Source organism: Thunnus thynnus, chromosome 24, assembly GCF_963924715.1.
Source record: "Thunnus thynnus chromosome 24, fThuThy2.1, whole genome shotgun sequence".
Classification (NCBI taxonomy): domain Eukaryota; kingdom Metazoa; phylum Chordata; class Actinopteri; order Scombriformes; family Scombridae; genus Thunnus; species Thunnus thynnus.
The window spans coordinates 19571166-19591853 of record NC_089540.1 but is presented as its reverse complement, the minus strand read 5'-3'; the positions used below and the strand labels follow the sequence as shown (position 1 = coordinate 19591853).

General features: G+C 38.7%; 3 protein-coding genes across 3 annotated transcripts in view; 2 read left to right on the top strand and 1 right to left on the bottom strand.

Moving 5' to 3' along the window:
- The first annotated feature begins 560 nt into the window (after window positions 1–560).
- fbxo3 (F-box protein 3) lies at window positions 561–12171 on the top strand. The gene is made up of 12 exons (XM_067583095.1): window positions 561–697; window positions 1936–2025; window positions 3108–3271; window positions 3857–3971; window positions 4069–4273; window positions 5180–5225; window positions 6200–6284; window positions 7306–7428; window positions 7509–7624; window positions 7719–7826; window positions 8016–8098; window positions 9633–12171. The coding sequence occupies exons 1-12, from the start codon at window positions 606–608 to the stop codon at window positions 9774–9776; spliced, it is 1371 nt and encodes a 456-aa protein (XP_067439196.1). The 5' UTR covers window positions 561–605; the 3' UTR covers window positions 9777–12171.
- Window positions 12046–16471, bottom strand: LOC137177015 (zinc finger Y-chromosomal protein-like). The gene is made up of 3 exons (XM_067583096.1): window positions 16176–16471; window positions 13865–14654; window positions 12046–13395 (listed from the first exon to the last, which is right to left on the bottom strand). The coding sequence occupies exons 2-3, from the start codon at window positions 14643–14645 to the stop codon at window positions 12959–12961; spliced, it is 1218 nt and encodes a 405-aa protein (XP_067439197.1). The 5' UTR covers window positions 14646–14654; window positions 16176–16471; the 3' UTR covers window positions 12046–12958.
- A 3428-nt stretch (window positions 16472–19899) lies between these two features.
- nhsl1a (NHS-like 1a) overlaps window positions 19900–20688 on the top strand; it is a 29677-nt gene continuing 28888 nt past the window's right edge. Inside the window, exon 1 of the mRNA XM_067583075.1 lies at window positions 19900–20059. Coding sequence (XP_067439176.1) covers window positions 20044–20059 — 16 coding nt within the window. The 5' untranslated portion in view covers window positions 19900–20043. The remainder of the gene's footprint in view (window positions 20060–20688) is intronic.

Sequence of the window (20688 nt, the reverse complement as noted above, 5' to 3'; positions counted from 1 at the left end):
TACTGTTATATCCAGTGGTGGAAAGTAACCAAGTACATTTACTCAAGTACTACTTAACTACAACTTTGAGGTACTTGTACTTTACTTGAGTATTTCCATTTTATGCTAATTTATACTTCCACTCCACTACATTTCAGAGAGAAATATTGTACTTTCTACTCCACTACATTTATTTGACAGCTTTGGTTACTTTTTAGATGAAGATTTAACACAATGGATAATATAACAAGCTTTTAAAATACAACACATTGTTAAAGATGAAATAATAATATATCACTCAGAGGGACCAAACCACTACTTTTACTGCAATACTTCAATCTCAAAATACTTATGTACTTTTACTGTGGTAGGATTTTCCATGGTGACTTTTACTTGTTAAGTAGTATTTTTACATTGATGTATTGGTACTTTTACTTAAGTAAAGGATCTGACTACTTCTTCCACCATTAAGGAAAGTGATTAGTGTTTTGATCAGATACTTAGAACCTTTTTTTGGTTTTAGCTACTGTTTCTTTCCTGTCCAGCAGGTGGCAGTAAGTCGCCTTTAAGCTGATTGCCAACCGCAATTAAACCGACATAAGAAGAAGAAGTGTTGCCAGCTAACAATGGCAGCTTTAACGGAGTTACGGATGGATCACATCCCTTCAGACCCGCTGCTGCACATTTTATCCTTTCTGGACTTCAGAGACCTGATACAGTATGTATCCGACAGCAGAGCCCGGTATCTGGAGGAGAAACACGCAGTTTGTCTTAAAATCAAGCGGCTAAAATAACGTTCATTCCCAACGGCAGCGGCTCGTTAGCTCGTTAGCTTAGCATGCAGCTGTTGTTTTTGTGCTAATTTCTGTCAGAAAGTGGCAGAAATTGTTTCTAACAGCTGACACCGGCAGTTATCAATAAACCAGACCGACATGTTAGCTATCATGTCATGTCATGTCATCACAGGGCAGCTCGTAAACAATATGAACATCTTGTTTACAGTTAGCCGCCTGCTAGCAGCAGCTAAGTTTGTTTACGTCAGTGAGCTTGTTCACACTTGTGATGTTTGGTCCAAAAAAATAGTGGAAATGTTCGTTTTTATTTCAAAGGTTTCGTCTGTAGATGTCTTATTATGTCCAAACCAACACAAAGATATTCAATTCACTGTGATGAAGAAGAAACATGAAATCTTCACATTTGAAGATAGGAGCAGCAAATTTATGGATGAATTTGCTCTAAAAATAAAAGACTAAATCGATTGTTTATAATGAAAATAGCTGTCGATTAATTTTCTGTCAATCAATTAATAGATCAAGCGACCAATCGTTGCAACTCTAAACTGTGCGTTACGTATTATTATTATTATAATTATTATTATTACCATTGTTACTATTATTGTTATCATTATGGAATTGAATGAAGTATCTGTATCTACTTGAATACTGTATGTACAGATTTGATGTAACTTACTTAAACTTCCATTTTATGCAATTTTAAAGTCAAATATCACACTTTTTACTCCACTAAATTTATCTGACAGTTTTACTGACCTGTTATTTAACAGATAAAAATGTTATAAACAAAACATATCAGTTAGGGCTGCGATTTAAGATGATTTCCATTATAGATTAATCAGTCGATTTTTTTTGGATTAATTGATTAGCTGTTTGGTCCATAAAATGTCAGAAAATTGTGAAAATTGTCTGTTAGTGCTTCTCAAAGCCCAAGTTAACGTCCTCACATGTCTCTTTTTGTCCACAATTCAAAGATATTCAGTTTACTGTCATAGAAGATTAAAGAAACCAGAAAATATTCACATTTAAGAAGCTGCAGAGAATGTTTGACATCTCTATATGTGTTGTTAAAAATGAATCTCATTGAGTTCATCTTCACAGTTTGGAGTAAAACATCTACATGTGTCCGTCTCTCTCTCTCCACCTCCTGTTATCTGTGCAGCTGTAGTTACGTCAGCAGGAGGTTGAATGAGTTGTCCAAACACAACCCGCTGTGGAAATCCCACTGCTCCAAACACTGGCTGCTGACAGAGTGAGTACCAATATCATCAACTCATGTTGTTGTTTTAAATCTGCAGGAAGCTGTTCATCACTCAGATCCTCACACGTTGTCTTGTGATCAGTTTTAGTTTGTAGATGATGATCTAAACTGTAATCACAGTCAAATAAATGGAATCTGTTGTGTGAAATATCACCTCCGTCTTATTATTTTACCCTGAAATGTGATTTCATAAAAGTCTATTTCTTTATTTTTTATAGGGCTGCAAGTAAAGATGATTATTTAACCGATTTATGTGATTAAATCATATAATTGTTTGGCCAGATGTAACATCTTCCTGCTTTCTGTTGACAAATCGTTTGGAAAAAGTCCAAAAATGAGTGAAAACAGTTTCCCAGAGTCCAAGGTGACGTCTACAGAGATCCTTTTATTGGCTGATTAACAGTCCAAAACTGAAAGATATTCAGTTCACGATGATATAAATAATAAACTTCAATAATAAACCTTATTTGTACAGCACTTTGCTTAAAAATCATGTTTACAAAGTGCTTTACATACAGTAAAACACAAGGAAACAGTGATGTGAAATTACCACAATTAAACTGAATTATAGAAAAGAAAAGACATTTAATAAAACAAGAATATTATTAATAAAAACAGGAATGAAAGGTCATACGATCCAAAAACAGACGGAACTTTACGAAAAACACAAAAAACCCTCATTGGCCCAAAACTCCTGAACGGCAGAGCATAAGGAGGAAGTTAAGAGTCTAACTTCCGCAGGCAGGTCATTCCACAGTCTAGCTGCTTAATAGAGAAGATGCAGCATCTAAACATATAAAACAGACAAAAATAGTAAATCCTCACGCTGGAGGAACTGAATTTTTGGCGTTTATGCTTGAAAAATGATTTAAACGAGTCGCAGATTCATTTCTCGTTCTTTCTTTTCGTTCCACTTTTTAACTTTTTATGATGAAACGTTGAAGGGAAAATGTTTCTGTGACCTCAGATCCTTTAAAAAAACAAACCTTTCTGTTTAGTAGTGAGAGTTTGTGTGGAGGTGGTGAAGCGTATTCTAGCCGTGTGTGTGTGTGTGTGTTTGTGTTTGTGTGCAGTGCGGAGCGGCTGCAGAGCGGCATGTCCTGGTTCTGTCTGTTCAAACAGTACTACAGAGACCTGGGCCGGTACATCCAGTACTACCCGGTCCTGAAGAGAGCCTGGGAGCAGCTCAAGAGCTTCCTGCAGCAGAGGTGTCCTCGCATGATCGCATCGCTCAAAGGTGACGTCGCCACAGCAGGATTTCACTTTTCTTTTCCCCTAAATGTCATCTGAGTGTTTCTCTGTTGAGCTGCAGGTGGAAGTATAGTAACTGATAGGTAAAAATTACCAAATAGACTGAGGTTGTTTGAAGTCAAGCGTCTCTTTAATCTCTTTAATTAAGACACGGAGAGTACGCAGAGTCTCCGTGGAGAATTCTGACAAGACAAAGGAAAGACACTAGTATATATTGACGGCCTTGATGCCCTGGGAGGCACCTCTAGTTGTTTACAGATTCCTTCTAACAGCCCCAGACAAAACTTTACAGAGCTCTCACTTTCACATGATGACCATGATGTCCATATGTCTATTATAGTGTTCCCCTCAAGGCCCTGCCGCCAAATACATACATACATATGACCATACCTACTTAACTAATACATGAATTTTTCTATCAGTAACAAAAAGAGGCACTAAAAAGACTGTAACGTTGAAAGATATCTACTTGATTTGACTCATTTGGTAGTGAAGCTTCATATTAGCTTCAGATAAACTTTTAAATACAGAAGAAAAGGTGTTTAAATAGTTGTGTGTTTGTTTTGTTCAGAGGGCGCCACAGAGGTGGAGCTTAACGACATCGAGGCTCAGATCGGCTGCAGGCTTCCAGACGACTATCGCTGCTCGTATCGCATCCACAACGGACAGAAGCTGGTGATCCCGGGGTCAGTAGCAACCATGATGGAGTCTCCCTGACGCTGCTCATGTCCTGTCTAACCTCCACCTGTCTGTCTGTCTGTCTGTCTGTCTGTGTGTCTTCAGGCTGATGGGCAGCATGTCTCTGTCCAACCACTACCGGTCGGAGGTGCTGCTGGACGTGGAGACGGCGGCCGGAGGTTTCCAGCAGAGGAAGGGGATGAGACGCTGTCTTCCGCTCACCTTCTGCTTCCACACCGGACTCAGCCAGTACATGGCTCTGGAGCCCGCCGAGGGACGCAGGATGTTTGAGAGCTTCTACCCCTGCCCCGTCCGTAACACTTCCTGTCTGCCTTCCTTTCAGAATAATAGAATAGTGCTTCACTGAGAGGAAAAGAGCGTTAAAGATAGAGTTCAGACTGTGAAGATAAACCAGTGAGATTCATTTTAGAGATATCAAACATTCTCTGGTTCCTTCAGTGTGACTGCTTTTAATTAATTAATTGTTTTTAAAGTTGTAAATTAATTGCTTTAAAGTTTTTAAAGCAAAAATGCTCAACATCCTCTGGTTCCAGCCTGTGAGGAATATGAGTAATTGCTGCTGTAAGGCTACAACTGATGATTATTTTCATTATCTGTTAATTTGTTGATTAATCGTTTCCCAAAACCCAAGATGACGTCTTCAAATGTTTTGTTTTGTCCACAACACAAAGATCTTCAGTTTACTGTCACAGAGACGAAAGAAACCAGAAAATATTCATATTTAAGAAGCTGAATCAGAGAATAAGGAGTTAATTTTTTTTAATGACTCCAAACGATTAATCAGTCATATGAGAATAGTTAGAGATTAATTTAATAGTTGGTAACTAGTTGATGAATCAGCTAATCGTTACAGTTCTAATGATCTTTAATTGTAGAGTTCAAACTAGATTTGAACACTGAATTCTTCCCTAAATCTCACTTTTCCTGCTAAAAAAATGTAACATAATGTAAAAAACATATCTGCACATAATCATCAGTTATGAAAGAAAAAAACATCAGAAAATTAACATTAATTTTATGATAATTAACTGGAGGCTAAAATAAAAAACATCTGTTGAAACTAGTAGAAGTTTTAGTTTCATATTGTGTCTCTCTGGCATATTTATCATATATGTGATGAAACTCTTCAGCAACACAAACTCTCATTTTTTTAAAAACGTTTGATCACGTTGGTTCTTTTTTTCTTTTCTTCCAGGATCAGACGGCTCAGGATCCTTCAGCCATCGACATGTTCATCACAGGTCGGTTTGTTTTTATCTCATCTGTCAAACCTTTTATTCTCCAAAACCTTCACCCCTCCAGATCCTGGAGCATCAGTGCTGTTGCTATGGTTACCTGCACGTTAACATACTTTAAACACTGATGTAGAAAGTTCTTCAGCTGTCGATCTGAACTATGATTGAGATGTTAATTAAAACAATTAGTTAATAATCAACTAAATATATTTTAAACTAAAATGCAAAAAAATATGCTGGTTTCAGCCTCTAAAATGTGATGATTTGCTGCTTTTCTTTGTCTTATATGACAGTAAACTGAATATTTTGGGGTTTTGTACTGTTGATCAGATAAAACGAGACATTTAAAGACGTCTCCTTTGACTCTGGGGAATTATAATGATCATTTTTCACCATTATTGACATTTTATAGACAAAACAATAAAATAGATTCATTGAAAAAGATATCTACAAATTAATCAGAAATGAAAGTATCATTAGTTGCAGCCCATCTCTACCTGTGGCCATTTTAAAAAATGCAACTGTTGTGAATTTGTTCTTGAGTGTTTTAACGAGGAACATCTCTGATTGGTGTCATGAAAAAGGTGAAATTAAGACTCACTTTTACAGTTTTTACAGTGAAATCATCTGGTTGTTAATGATTTTCTTTCATTTAAATGACATTTTCTTCAAAAAGTAGTGAAGAATAAAAGGTCACGGTTCCCAGAGTCCATCCTGACGTCTCCAGATGTTTTTATTTATCCGACCAACAGTCCAAAACACAAAGATATTCAGTTTACAAAGTTCAATCCACACAGTCTCTCCTGAGCCATGACCAGATGATTAAAGGAAAAAAGACAAAATCTCTGACAGTTTACTTTTTCTTATTTTTGCTTTTTTCTTCTTGTGAAATAAATATTAAATAACAGAGTCTCTAAAAATGTAATTTTGCAAATTTTGCGTTGGAGTTTTGCATGAAAACAAACTGTTTTTGTGTTCAGGTTCCTGTTTCTTAGAGTGGTTCACGACTTACGTCCACAACGTCGTCACGGGAGAATATCCGATCATCAGAGACCAGATCTACAGGTGACTGAAACCGCAAACAGGAACTTATACAAAAATCATTCTGGAAATATTTCACTTGCTTGTATTGATCAGAACGAGAACTTTACTCATGTTTTTTATCCAATCAGTTGAACATTAACTGACTACTGAGAAATAGTCTGAGCTAACGATGTCATTTTTTAATCGAAATTCCAACTGTTGTTGTGGGAAAAATGTAATATTTGAACTGTAATGACCTGTTCCAGTTTAAAGTTTAGAGTCTGACTGTTTGAAGTAGTTTTCCTTGTTATCCAGCAGACGGCGTTCTTAAAATTCACCATCAGCTCTTTGACAGTCAGTAAACTAAAGCTCATTAATAGAAATGGAGGAAGACGGTAGCGACCAACGCCGTGCTCATCAGATAATTACACCAGTGTGTAGTATTTTGGGGGCAACAAAGATCAGGCTGTTTGCCAACATTGTAAAAATATATTGCAGATCATTGGCTATCATACCACACAAGTAGAGCTGGGTATCATTTAAAAAATACCAGTACCAATACCAGTACCGATAACCAGTAGAGTGCTTCATTCTACTTCTTTCGACAGGCGTGTAGTTTTTACTTTCACATGTTTTGGCGGCATCTCGGCACGCTGAACTGCATCTACATCAAACACACCTGCTCGACTATGGGTTGTAGCTGCTGCGGTAGTCGACCAATCACACGTCACATTAAATCAACGCCTGCGGTGATTCGCTGTGAGCAAAACTATACAAATAGTCTTTTTTTTTTTTTTTCTAGATCTGGGTACAAAAAGGATCAAATGCAGGTATCATTTGACTGGAGAAGTTTCAGTACTACTTGCTACTGGGTTACTTACTCTTCACAGTCACAGGAAGTTGTGACAGCTCCAGTCCGCTTGTTGGTGTCGAGCAAATAATTTCCCGTTAAGCTCGTTAAAATAAAATAAAACATCTGAACGTTTTAGACTTTACGTTCTCTTTGTAATAACGATTGATTTAGTTTTTGTTTGTAGTGTTTAACTGTTGGTTCCGTCTGCAGGTATGTGCACGATAAGAGCTGCGTGATGACCACCGATGACATCACCGTCTCTGTTTCTACTTCCTTTCTGCCAGAGCTTTCCTCCGTCCACCCGCCACACTTCTTCTTCACCTACCGCATCAGGTACCCGTCTGTCCGTAGACGCCGTTCTCCTCGGAGTCCGCCTCGCGTTGTGTTTTTTAACGAATCTGTGTTTTTTTCAGGATAGAGATGTCGAGCAGCGCGTCACCCGAAGCCGCCTGTCAGCTCGACAGCCGCTACTGGAAGATCACAACCTCCGACGGCAACGTGGAGGAGGTCCAGGGGCCCGGCGTGGTCGGTACGCCGCTCGCATCACATGACCACCTCCGCTAGTGGACTCTGATCGGCTAAGACGAGCTGCTGATATTATGTCTGTGTGTGTTTGTGTGCAGGAGAGTTTCCAGTCATGACACCTGGAAAAGTCCACGAGTACGCCAGCTGCACCACCTTCTCCACCCCGTCAGAGTACATGGAGGGTCACTACACCTTCCACAGACTGGGTACCTGAAGCAGCTCTTTAATTAATAACTTAACAAAGACATAAAATACCAGATCAAAGCGAGCTAGACCAATAGGATTGAAAGATAAAATACATTTGCACTAAAACACAGATTAAAAATAAACATATTTACGAGCAGCTGGAGACATGACGTGTGATTATTATTCTGATGTTTGTCTCTTTGTTTTAGCCAATAAGGAGGAAGTTTTCCACGTGGCCATCCCTCGCTTCCACATGGTGTGCCCCCCCTTCAGAGAGCCAGTGGTTCGAACGGTAAAGCCGGCAGAATGCTGCACTTTTAATAAACCTTGTTTCCTGAAAGTATCTTTAGGCTAAAATCATGAAATCCATCTTTCGAGCCTTCGTAAACCTAAAAGCGTCTGATGGTAGATTAACGAACGACTCCTGAACACTCGGAGGCTGAGAGCATCTGAAGGAGCTGCAGCAGGAAGTTTACTTTCTTAAACCGGCTTCCACCCAGGAGCATTATTATAATAATAATTATAAAGACTGTAGACTGTTTACTGCACATTAAAAAGCTCTTAACACTCGCTCTTAGTGACACTTTGGGAAATGTGTGTAGCAAGTTTCATAGAAACGCTCGCAGGAAGCACTCTGAACCTCTGAGATCAATTATTATCAGGAAACAAGACCCAGATTTACTACAAATACAAGTTAATCATGTTATGACTTTATTTTGCTTTTGATGAACTTGGTTAAAGAAACAAACTGTCCTTTTCAGTTTGTTTGTTACTATAAAAGCAACATGAGCATAGATTACATTTGATTCTTGACGGTGTCTCATATCGAATGATAGAAAGTAACTTAAGTACATTTACTCAAGTACTGTAGTGAAGTACAGTTTGAGGTACTTGTACTTTACTTGAGTATTTCCATGTGATGCTACTTTCTACATTTCAGAGGGAAATATTGTACTTTCTACTCCACTACATTTATTTGACAGCTTTAGTTACTTTTCAGATGAAGATTTGACACAATGGATAATATAACAAGCTTTTAAAATACAACACATTGTTAAAGATGAAACCAGTGGTTTCCAACCTTTTTGTCTTTTGACATCTTACAAAAAGCAGTGTGTAGTCGGGGTCACATTTCACATGTCTATGAGTTGTTAACAGCTCCACCAAATAGTGATTTTTCCCTCTAAACTTCTCACATGCTTTCATTTCAATAAATGTTCAAATGATCCAATATTTCAGCAAAAATCAAAGATTAGAGAAAAAGTCCAAAAACTGAAAACAGATTTGTGTATCAGAACTTTTTTCTTCTTTCCTCTCCCATTAATCATCTCACCACCCCTCAGATTTATCTGCTGACCCTTTGGAGGGGCCCGACCCCTAGGTTGGGAACCACTGGACTAAACTAGCTAACTGTATATAAAGTAGTGTAAACTAGCTCCACCTCCAGCAGCTACAACAGTAACATGCTGCTCTAACACTGATGCTTCACTATTAATAATCTAATGATGTCATATATAATAATATATCAGTCAGAGGGACCAAACCACTACTTTTACTGCAATACTTTAACTACATCAAGCTCATAATACTTATGTACTTTTACTGCAATACTTTAACTACATCAAGCTCATAATACTTATGTACTTTTACTGCAATACTTTAACTACATCAGGCTCATAATACTTATGTACTTTTACTGCAATACTTTAACTACATCAAGCTCATAATACTTATGTACTTTTACTTGTATTGTAGTATTTTTACATTGCTGTATTGGTACTTTTACTACAGTGAAGTATCTGAGTACTTCATGTCTCCTCCTACAGAAGCCATCGACCAGTTACACGTCTCGCTTCGACGACCACGACGATGACGGCGAGTACTGCGACGGAGACGGCGATGACTTTGGTGACCTGAGAGGAATCAACATGGCCGCCTTGGAGGGGGCGTGGTGCCCTCGACACATCTGACCTCAGACCCCCCCCCCCCCCCCCCCCCGTCCTCGCTGAAGTGTTGTCATGGAAACCGGATGGACTGTCAGTTATTCAGGGCTGATTGACAGTCAGCAGGGGATTCTGGGACAGGTAACCAGAAGCCATACACGGGACAGAATCGCATCGCCTTCCAGCTGTCAATCAAACGAATGAAACAAACAAACAAAAAAAAAAAAAATTGTGAATGAGGTGCAGTTTTATAGAAAATATACGTTTCTTGTTTAAACTTTACTGATGTGAAACTGTTGGATAAGCTCGGACAAGAAGGATAAGACGGCGACGTCGTCTCCTTCGCTCTAAAGGATTATCCCTGATGTTTGTGGCGCCCCCGTCGATTTATTTCTGAAGCAAAGCAGGGACACAAAGCAACTTCCAGTTTAGATGTAAACATTGTGGGACGTGTGGGATAATCTCTGAAGCACCCGTAAGTGTTTCTGTAAAAAAAAAAGCTCCTCGTCAGAATGTGGATGTTATTTTTATTCGTAGAGTCTAAGATTGGTGCTCAAAGTGCCGCGGTTCCTCTTCATCAGAAGGTTCCAGGTTCTTTAAATCTGTGGTTCCCAACCTGGGGGTCGAGGCCCCCTACAAAGGGTCGCTGGATTAATCAAAGGTCAAGATAGGATACAAAAAAAAAAAAAAGCATACACATAAAACACAAAATTGTGATTTTTTTTTTTTTTTTTCAAGCTTTTTTCTAATGTTTGCTTCAGTTCTTGTGGATTTCTGTATTTTACCTCATCAAGCCTCTAAAAGTTACAAAATAAGTTCTCTCTCTAGAGCTGCAGGTACAGAAGATTAATCAGCAGCTGAATAATCGTTTTAGTCTTTTTTTTTTTAAGCATAAACGAGAAAAATAAGCTGGTTTCAGCCTCTCAGATGTTCTGATTTGTTGCTGTTCTGTGTTGAACATGATGATAAACTGAATTAGGAATGTTAGTAAAACAAAACCAGACATCTGAAGATGAAACCTTGAACTGTGCGGAATTTTAACGGATATTTTTCACTATTTTCTGACATTTTATGGACAAAAAAAACCAATGAATGAAGACGGTAATCGATAACTTAACCGGTAGACGACATGTGACGAAGAGTCGCAGCGAGACTTTGTTTTATTTTAAGGTCTCACATGTTGGAAAATCACTGCTTTAAAAGATCTTAAAGCTCTTCTTCACTGCAGGAACAGAATCCTCCCGGTGTTTTACGTTAAGAGACCGACTCTGCTGCTGCTGGTAGCGATTTTTCTTTCACTTTAATGACATTTTGCTTAAAAAATAGCAAACTGAGAGCTGACGTCTTTAAACGTCTTTATTTATCAGACCAACTGTCCAAAGCACTAAGATATTCAGTTTATATCAATATAAAAACAGATAGTTTGCAACCAGTGTTTCACATTTTTGCTCAGAAAACTAATAAATCTGAGCTGTAATCAGATGTTTAAAGTTTTATCTTTGTTTAATAATATAAATATTAAATATACTTTATACTTTGAACTCTTCAGGTTTCTAAATGAAATGTCCCTGAAACGAGGTCACGAGTAGCTTTATTTTTAACTTAATTAATTTTTAACACTAATTAACTTAAAAACTACTTAAGTGACCAGTTCATCCAACACTACGAGATAAAACTTTATACAGCAGCTTGTGATTCTTTATTTTTCTAAACTTATCACATCTCCATAACATTAACAGACAGTATTTCTGCTGTTAACTCGCCATCGATGGATCGATTGTCTGTAAAATGTCAGTAAAAACACTAAAATGCTCGTTTTAACATCCCACAGCGACGCCGTCAGATGAAGAAATTCAGTTTACTGTCGTTTATGACAAAGAAAAGCATCAAATTGTTGATTTATTTTGCTAATTTTGCTTAAAAATGATTAAAAATGATTATCAATATAGTTGTAGATTATTTTTCTGTCAGTCATTGCAGCTCCAGATAAAATGTTACATAGTTAAAAGTATTTTAATCATAAAACTGACTTGACGTGAACGCAGCATAAATTTATTTCCAGAAACGTAAGCTGAGCGCAGAACAAACAGAGATTTATGCATAAATGTTACTTTAAAGTTCCTGCAGAGGAAAACAAACATATTTCCTGCTGTTGATTGAGAATCATGTATATTCTGCTCTCGTTCTCTCTGGAACAGGAAGCAGAATGTGAGCTGAGGGTTTCTAAGTTGTTTTGTGCTTCAAACGTTGTTTTTCTGAAACTTTTTTTTGAGTTTAATCACACGAAGCAGATTTCTCTCTCTCTCTCTTTTCTCTCTCTCCGTTCGGGAAGCGATGACGTGTGTCGTGTCGTCACGCTCTGATGTGATTGGTGGATTTGTTTTGTATGTTTTTGGCTAAATAAATAACAAAATTATTCACAGCTGCAGACTCACTGCTGTCTGGTTCACCTGAAACACACAGAAACCAGCTGAACACACACTTTCAGTTCTCACTCATCTGTTTAACAGCATATTAATTTAATAAAATTCATTGATCAGTATATTAATGTCTTAAAGATGTGTTATTTAAAAAAAAAGTGTATTTTTTGAATCAAGAAGTGTTCATGCTAGTGTTGATTCAATAATACGTGTAATTTTATGCAGTTTCCTACATTTTAAAAAAAGTATTTTGCACATTTAATGAGATTTATACGGAGGCCCCGAAGTGCTGAACACAACAAAACAAACCAACATTTTAAAAAACACAAGAAAACAGAACAGAAAATCACAAATCAGAGACAACACACATAAGACAAATTGTGCAAAATGTTGTGTTTTGCACCTCGAGGCCGCCGTAGATCTCTTAAACAACACGTTTGTCATAAATCAGTTATAAAACATCAAAATGTGCTGAATTCTTTCTACAACTTATAAACTTTCTTGCTGTAAATCCTTTTGACCAGCAGGTGTCTCCATAATCAAGTGATTTATAATCAAGTGATTTAATAACAGAACATTCAAGAAGCCACATTTATATATATAAAAAAAAGACCTTTATTGATTATTGATTATTGATTATTGAACAGGATTGTTTGGTCTCATTTTTCATCGCTGACGTCAGAATGTAACGAACTGTAAACTAGTTTTGTGTGTTTCATCAGAAACAGAAGCGAAAGGAAACTCGTGCAGGTCGTTCCCCCTCTTCTTCTTCTTCTTCTTCTCTCCCTTTCATTCATCCTCCTCTTCCTCCTGCTCTTCCTCCTCCTCTATCACCCTCACTGTCCTTCTCCTCTTCCTCACCCCTCTCGTCTCCTCCACTTCCTCCCTCTCTTCCCCCTCCTCGTGCTCCTCGTGCTCCTCCTCCTCTTCCCCCCCTCCCCCTCCTCCTCCTACTCCTCCCCCTCCTCCTCCTCCTCCTCCTCCTGCTGCTCCTCCTCCTCCTCCACCTTCCTCCTCGCGGGCATTGCAGCGGCTGCAGTGCCTCCTGAAGCCTCCCAGGAAGTGGGACCTGAAGCAGCAGAAGGGGCAGGCGAAGCGTCCGGGCCGGTGAGCCGCTCCGATGTGCTGCTGCAGCCGGCTGGGCAGGAAGAAGGAACGCTTGCAGTCTTTGCAGCCGTACGGACGCTCGACGTCGTGACAACGAACCACGTGACTGATGGCGAAACCTGCAGCGACACACACACACCAGGTGAGGAGGAGGAGGAGGAGGAAGAGGAAGAGGAGGGTTAATCCAAAATACTTCATCTTATAATGAGAGAAGGTTTAATGAGATGCTTTTATTCTTGTAATAATTTATCTACAGTTGTACAGATTAATCGATCAGCTGATCAACAGAAAATTAATTATCAACTATTTTGATACTCGATTAATTGTTTGGAAAACGTCCAAATTCTCTGATTCAGCTTCTCAAATGTGAATATTTTCTGGTTTCTTTAGTCTCTATGACAGTAAATCTTTGTTTTGTGGACAAAAACGACATTTGAGGACGTCATCTTGGACTCATTGATCAACATTTTCTGACATTTCATGGCCCAAACTAAATAATCGACTGATTAATTGATCATAAACTACAGTATGAGAGGAAGAATGATGAAAGAGCAGGTTGTTGCCTCAGAAACAGAAAAGTTTGAGCACCTTTGAGTTTGGTTTTCCAGCCGCAGATGAGGCAGACGAAGCGGTTGGAGATGAAGCTGACGACCTTGGCCGTGGCCTTCATCTCCTCCTGCAGGAGCTCTCCGCTCAGCCCGACCACCTCCTCCTCCTCCGCGCTGCAGGTGGCGGCGGCGCCGTCTCGTCTGATGGCCTGGGCGGCGTACGCTTTGGGGATGTCGTGTTTCCGCACCACGTGGTTGACGCCCAGAGATTTCAGCTTGTTCTTCCAGCCGCAGATCAGACAGCGGTAACCGGCGCCGTCGAACATCAGCACGCCTTCGCCTCCTTCGCCGTCAGGTTTAACTGACTCGCTCCCCTCGGCCTCCTCCTCCTCAGCCTCGCTGCTCCTCTTTCTTTTCAGAGAGTCTTTCTCCTCCTCCTCGCCTTCCTCCCCCATCTTCTCATCCCCCTTCTCGCTTCCTTCGTCTCCCCCCTCCCCCTCGACCCCGCCCCCCTCCCCCTCGGCCCCGCCCACCTCCTTCTCGTCCACGCAGTGTTTGGAGATGATGTGTTTGTACAGCTTGGCGAAGTCTCGACAGGTGTAGAAGCAGTCGGAGCAGTGGAACAGCCGGGCGGTGCTCTGGTACATCAAGATGTTGCCGAGGCGACCGACCGCCACGCCGTCCAGGCTGGCGGGGTGAGTGGCGGCCATGTGGGACAGCTGGTGGGCGTGGCTCTTGGAGAAATGGCCGCAGATGGGGCACTGGAGGTGCGCCGCCACGCCGCCGCCCACCTCACCTCGAGTCTGTATGATAACAGACATCAGCGCCGCCTGAGGAGACGTAAATAAAGACACATTGAAATGAAAGCTGGAGTCTGATGACTTATTGATCATCATGAGCTCATTTAACGTAGAACTTCTTCATTCAAACTATGAAAATGATCAGCTTCAATTATTGATACGATGCTTTAAAGTTGAACCTGCAGACTTTCCTCATGATGTTTATAGTCACGAGGTAATGCCCATTATTTTATAAAATGTTACAGACTAAATGATTATTGATTAGGACTACAACTAATGATTATTTTCCTTATCAATTAATCTAATTTGGACCTGTTGGGAATAAAGAGACACATTTGATGGACATTTTTTGCTTGTTTTTGACATTTTATGGACTAAACAGCTGAAACAATTCACTGATTAGTTGATCTAAGAAAAAAAAGTGTTTTTAAGTGAAAAAGCTCAACGTTCTCTGGTTCCAGCTTGTGAGGGGATGTGAATAATTGCTGCTGTAAGGCTGCAACTAAGGATTATCAAATAATCGATTAGTTTGGTCCTTAAAATGTCAGAAAATGGTATAAAATGTGGATCAGACAACATAATGATATTCAGTTTACTAAAGAAACCAGAAAATCTTCATATTTGAGAAGCTGGAATCAGAGAATTTGGACTTTTTTTCTTAAAAAATGACTCAAGCGGTGAATCGTTTATCAAAACAGTTGGCAATTAATTTAATAGTTGACTAATCAATGAACTGATTAATCGTTGCAGCTCTGATGATCTTCAGTGTTACTTAGGTGAGTTTTTACAGGTAATTTGCCCAGTTTTTGATTCTGAGGTGTCAGTCACATTGTAGAGTTCAAACTAGATTTTTATCAGGAAAAAGGAGCAGATTTAGATGAGAATTACTAAATAAATAAATGGATTTTAATTCCTGATGATCAAAATACTTAAAGCATCTCTGAGCTGAAGACTCATGAAACAAATCTTCTCCAAACTGTATTTACACTAACAAACATCTTCCAGGTAAATATTTTAGCTGAGTACTAAAGTTGAACCTTGAAATGATTATTATGTTATTATAGTAACAATTTTTTTTAATTATTATGATAAAATAACGTGATCAACTTCTGAGCTGCAGCGTTTTTTTTTGTTTCACAGCAAAACATATTTCATGACAAATGTGAACAAAGTGACAACTAATCGATTAGTAATTGCATCTTTAACTGATAATGTACATAATTATCAGTAGCAGCCTTTTTCAGGATTTTGTGTTTATCTGAGTCGAAATGACTCCTGCAGCTTTTATTTTTTACTCCACACAGCAGACAAACTTCTCTACATCAATACACTTCCAACTTTAACCAAACTTCGTTTATATTTCTGTAGTTTTTATAATCAAAACTAGATCGTTGACACAGTGACACTCGGTCAGAACTGACACTTGTCCCTTCAGTAAGTTCACGGGTTCAGACCTCATCGCTGCTTCACGCTTTAAATGGAATAACGGACCGCAGCTAATAGGCTAACTCTCCGGATAAAAACTGCATTTTAACCTTCTTTTCCACCCACCTGCCTGTCCCGCCGGCTGTGTTTATCTAAACTAAAGCTCCTCAACCTGAACTGACAGAAGAATCAAGCAGAGGATTTATTTGAACCGTTTTAAGTCTTCATATTTGGACAAAACATCGTGCAGCTTTAGCTCGCCGAAACGCTGCAGTTCACTTCCTTATTTACCTCCAGCAGAGCCAATCAGCTCGCTCCAGCCTGATGTTTTAACCAATCACAGTCATTCTTTGAACCACGCTCCCCCCCGTTGCTGCATTTTATCGCGAGATCTCAGTTCTGCCTTATATTCACAGGGATTTCTTTTTTTGTCATATTTTAAAGACACAAGACAGAAAATAAATGAATTTTCATGAAGATAAAACCATTTACAACATCATATTATTTCAAATAAAATACCATAAAAGTTTTTTGCTGGGAAATTGATTTATTTTATATATTTTATATAGTTTAAGAGTTTGTTTTTGTTTTTTCTTCATTTTTTTCTTCTTTTCTTTTAAGTGCATATGTATGTTTAATCCTTTTCTCTTTGTGTAACTATAATACATACAATAAAATATATCAAAAATCACTCTAAGGACTAAGGGTTTATAGCTCCTGATGGTTTGATTTATCTATCAAATTAGATTTTCAGTTTTGTTTTATTTGCACAAATAACAAAACAAAAAAGTGTTTAAATCATAAGAGATTCATTTAAAAAAGAAAAGGATTGTGTTTGGTGGGATTAAAAAAAACATACAGGCTTATTGGAAAAAAAGATATAAAACAAAAACAACTAAATAGATCAAATCAATGTAAAAGGCAATCAGGTAGTTGCTTGACATGCTAAAAACAAAAAATCATATTTCCTTAAGAGACTCACATTTTACTGAACAGCACAGAACAATCGATAACTGTACCATGAATCCAAATAGTGAGCTCAATACCTGCAGGAAGTTTGTGTAAAACTACAAATTTTGAGAACAGATTTCCTGTGAATATTGTGATGCACCAGAGACAAATTTTCCTCTCATCTTTAGAAACTTTATATAGAAACTTTCTATGTCTGTATTATAATTTTCAAAAATTTTTAACTATCATATAATCATAAAAATGTTTGGCAAGCAGCCTCAAGATGCTAAAACTATGTAGTAAAACATATATATATATATATATATATATATATATATATATATTTAATTGAGAGCATGAATTATTACATTTAGAGTATTAATTATTATATCAAGAGCACAAATCTTTAATTTGAGAGCACAAATTATATAATTAGAAATCGTAGTGCTCAGAATGTGTTCGGTGGTGCAGTCTTAAATATTTTGGCATCAATAAACTTCCATACAGTTAATAAACCACTGATGCACACCAGATTTATGAAATCTTATTACATAACAACATGACGCAGGTTTGAACACAGATGGAATATTTTTATACATGATGTAACTGGGTTATATTGTGTGTGTGTGTGTGTGTGTGTGTGTGTGTGTGTGTGTGTGTGTGTGTGTGTGTGTGTGTATCCAGGGCACACTAAGGTGATTAATGAAGCTATTTCTGTCTGGAGAAGCAGATACCTGCAGGGAGGAGGAGACTACATCTCCCAGCAGCACTCTGGTATGACATCATCTTTCACTCAGATTGACCTTTTTTTTTTCTCTTAAAGCTCTAAAATGTAAAAACAACTAGACCTATGTTCTATATTTTGTTGAGTTGTGTGATTACATTATCACAAATGTTTCCAACACTTTTCAAACCCAGAGAAATTTTAATTTAATTTAATTTTTTATAATTTTAATCATGTAACGGTCCGTTTCATTTGGTCCCCTGTCAATGGCGTCATACCTCCTCTACCAAAGTGTATACAAGAACAAGAAGCATACGTTTTACACACATTTTTATGATAAACTTTAGATCATTCATCCTTTTTAGCTGTATCTTTTAACCAGATGAAGGATTTTAGTCATCTGGATCTCAAGTTATCAGAAAAACAAGCTGAGCAAACGTTAGCAGCAGCTCAGCTAATGGCCTCTGTTGGAGGTCCTCTTTCTGCCATACAGCGTCGGAGAAAAACTGATTTTTAACGTAAAACTGCTTTACTCACTATTGTATTCCCTGTGTATGTTTGCTCTGGAGAGCAAACATACCTGCTGAACATCTGGATCTTAAGTTATCAGAGAAACAAGCTGAGCAAACGTTAACTGCAGCTCAGCTAGCAGCCCCTCCGGACGTCCTGTGTCCACCGAACAGCGTCGGAGAAACACTGATTTTTTTAACGTAAAACTGCTTCATTGGATCCGTTTGTTTTGGAGAGGAGGAGACCTCTGATAATTCAGCTCCCGATAAAAACATCCTGAACGATGAACGCTGAAGGAATCCTGTCAGGGAGAAGCTGGTTGTTTAAATGAAGACTACAAATGATCCCATAATACTTCACATCGTCATCACACTCCGTCTTTTGTTATTGTTTTGATTGAGAGACACCTCGCGCCCGAAATTACATATTGTGCCTTTAACACGAACATCAAAAACATTTGTCACATTAAAGTATCACAACACCAAGACGCACCTGAGGACGTTTTATTAAACTACAAAATATCTCAAAAACTACAGTTTCCTGCTCCACAGAGATTTTAATAGCTTCACATCTTTTCTTGTAACGCCACCCTCAGGACAAAGTTTACATTTTTATCTCCACAACTGCTAAAACTCACGAATAGATAAATCACCAGGATGTTGTTGTTGAGGCTGTAATGAACATGGCAGCCTCCAGAGGGCGCCAGCAGGACTTAAGATGGCTAATTTTGTTTAAAGGGGAAATGTTCAGCTTTTGTTGTTTTCTGTTATTTATTTCCTGTTCTGATGTCAGATTTTAAACGTGGTCAAAGTTACAAAACTTGAGGTGAACGTATGTAGAAATGCTTCCTGCAAGTCAAAAGTCAGGGCTTCAGCCTGCTGTGACGCTTCGGTTGCCATGGTTATTCTTGTAATTTTCTGTTTTTTTCTCGTAATATTCCAACCTTTTCTTATATATTATCAAAACTTTTTTTTCTGGCATTATTCTGACTTTTTCTCGTAATATTACAACTTTTTTTCATGAATTATTACAACTTCCTTTTTCAGTAATATGTCGTCCCATAAATGATCCGATTCAGCTCCAACATGTACGGATGGATTTGAGAAGTTGACATTTGGAGTAAAAAAGGAGAAAAAGAAGTGAAATCCTGCCACTATAGTTTGTTTACGTAAGCTTCCTGAAAGCTGACCAATCAGAACAGAGTGGGCTCATCAGGAGGCGGGGCCTTAAAGAGACAGGAGCTAAAACGGCCTGTTTCAGACAGAGGCTGAACTGAGGGGCTGCATAAAGGACCAGTAGAAGATAAATAAGGAGTTTTTAACTGGAAATCATGCAAAGATATTACAGTAGAGCCCCAGAATATAAATATATAAAGCTGGAAATGTGCAGAATATGTGTCCTTTAAAAAAGGGATTTTGGCACAAAGAAAATGTTACAGCCTAATAAATGACATCAGATTTGGCTTCTGTGTTGACGGTTTGCAGCAGAATTGGACCAAAGTCAAAGAATTCATCATCTTCAGGTCAGAGGTCAGCTGGTATGGAGAGAGAGAGGGAGGAGAGAGGGAGTGATGGGAGAGCGAGGAGTGGTTTGAGCAGAGCGAGCGAGGAGGGAGAGGAGAGGGAGGGGGTTTTTTATTTTGGTAGAAAGAGGGAGGGGAGAGAGAGGAGAGGAATCTGAGTGTGTTTGAACTTGTGTTTTCCTTCAGTCTTTGTTAGCTGGGATTCACTTTAACACACACTCTGTCTCACACACACACACACACACACACATGCGCTGAGCGACGGTGGGTGGGCGAGCGAGGACGACATGCTCTGCTTAAAAGGTGAGAGAGAATGCATGAAGAAGTTTAAAATATTGCAAGACAAAGAGTGTGTGTGTGTGCTTTTATACTGCATGTGTGTGTGTTGCATGTTTCTTGCCAAAAAACTCTGAAGACTACAGCAGCTGTGTGTGTGTGTGTGTGTGTGTGTGTGTGTGTGTGTGTGTGTGTGTGTGTGTGTGTGCAGATGTAGGTCATTTTGTCCGCTGGCTGTCAGGACTCTGTTAACACACACACACACTGTTATCTCCATAACCTTTCTGCAGAGTGTGTGTGTGCTGCAAGATGAATTCGGTGGGGTTGGCAGCAGGAAAGCAGGTCGAGAGAGCTTCATTTTGAGTAGAGAGAGAGAGAGAGAGAGATTATTAACCCTGTCAGTCCCAGAACAAACACTAGTCAAGTTTCAAACCAAATGTAGCTCAAATTTAAATCTGCAAAAGAAAATGCAAATGAAAGCTTGTTTTCATCCACTAGTGTACAGTGAATATTAGGACACGGGTATCGTTAGGATTGAATTTATTTATGTGTTTAATAAAACATATTGTCTCTACTGCAGCGGCGTCACTGCATAAACTCAGTAATATCTGCCTGGAAACAAATGTTCCTGTAATTAAAACACTGACTGATGTTTA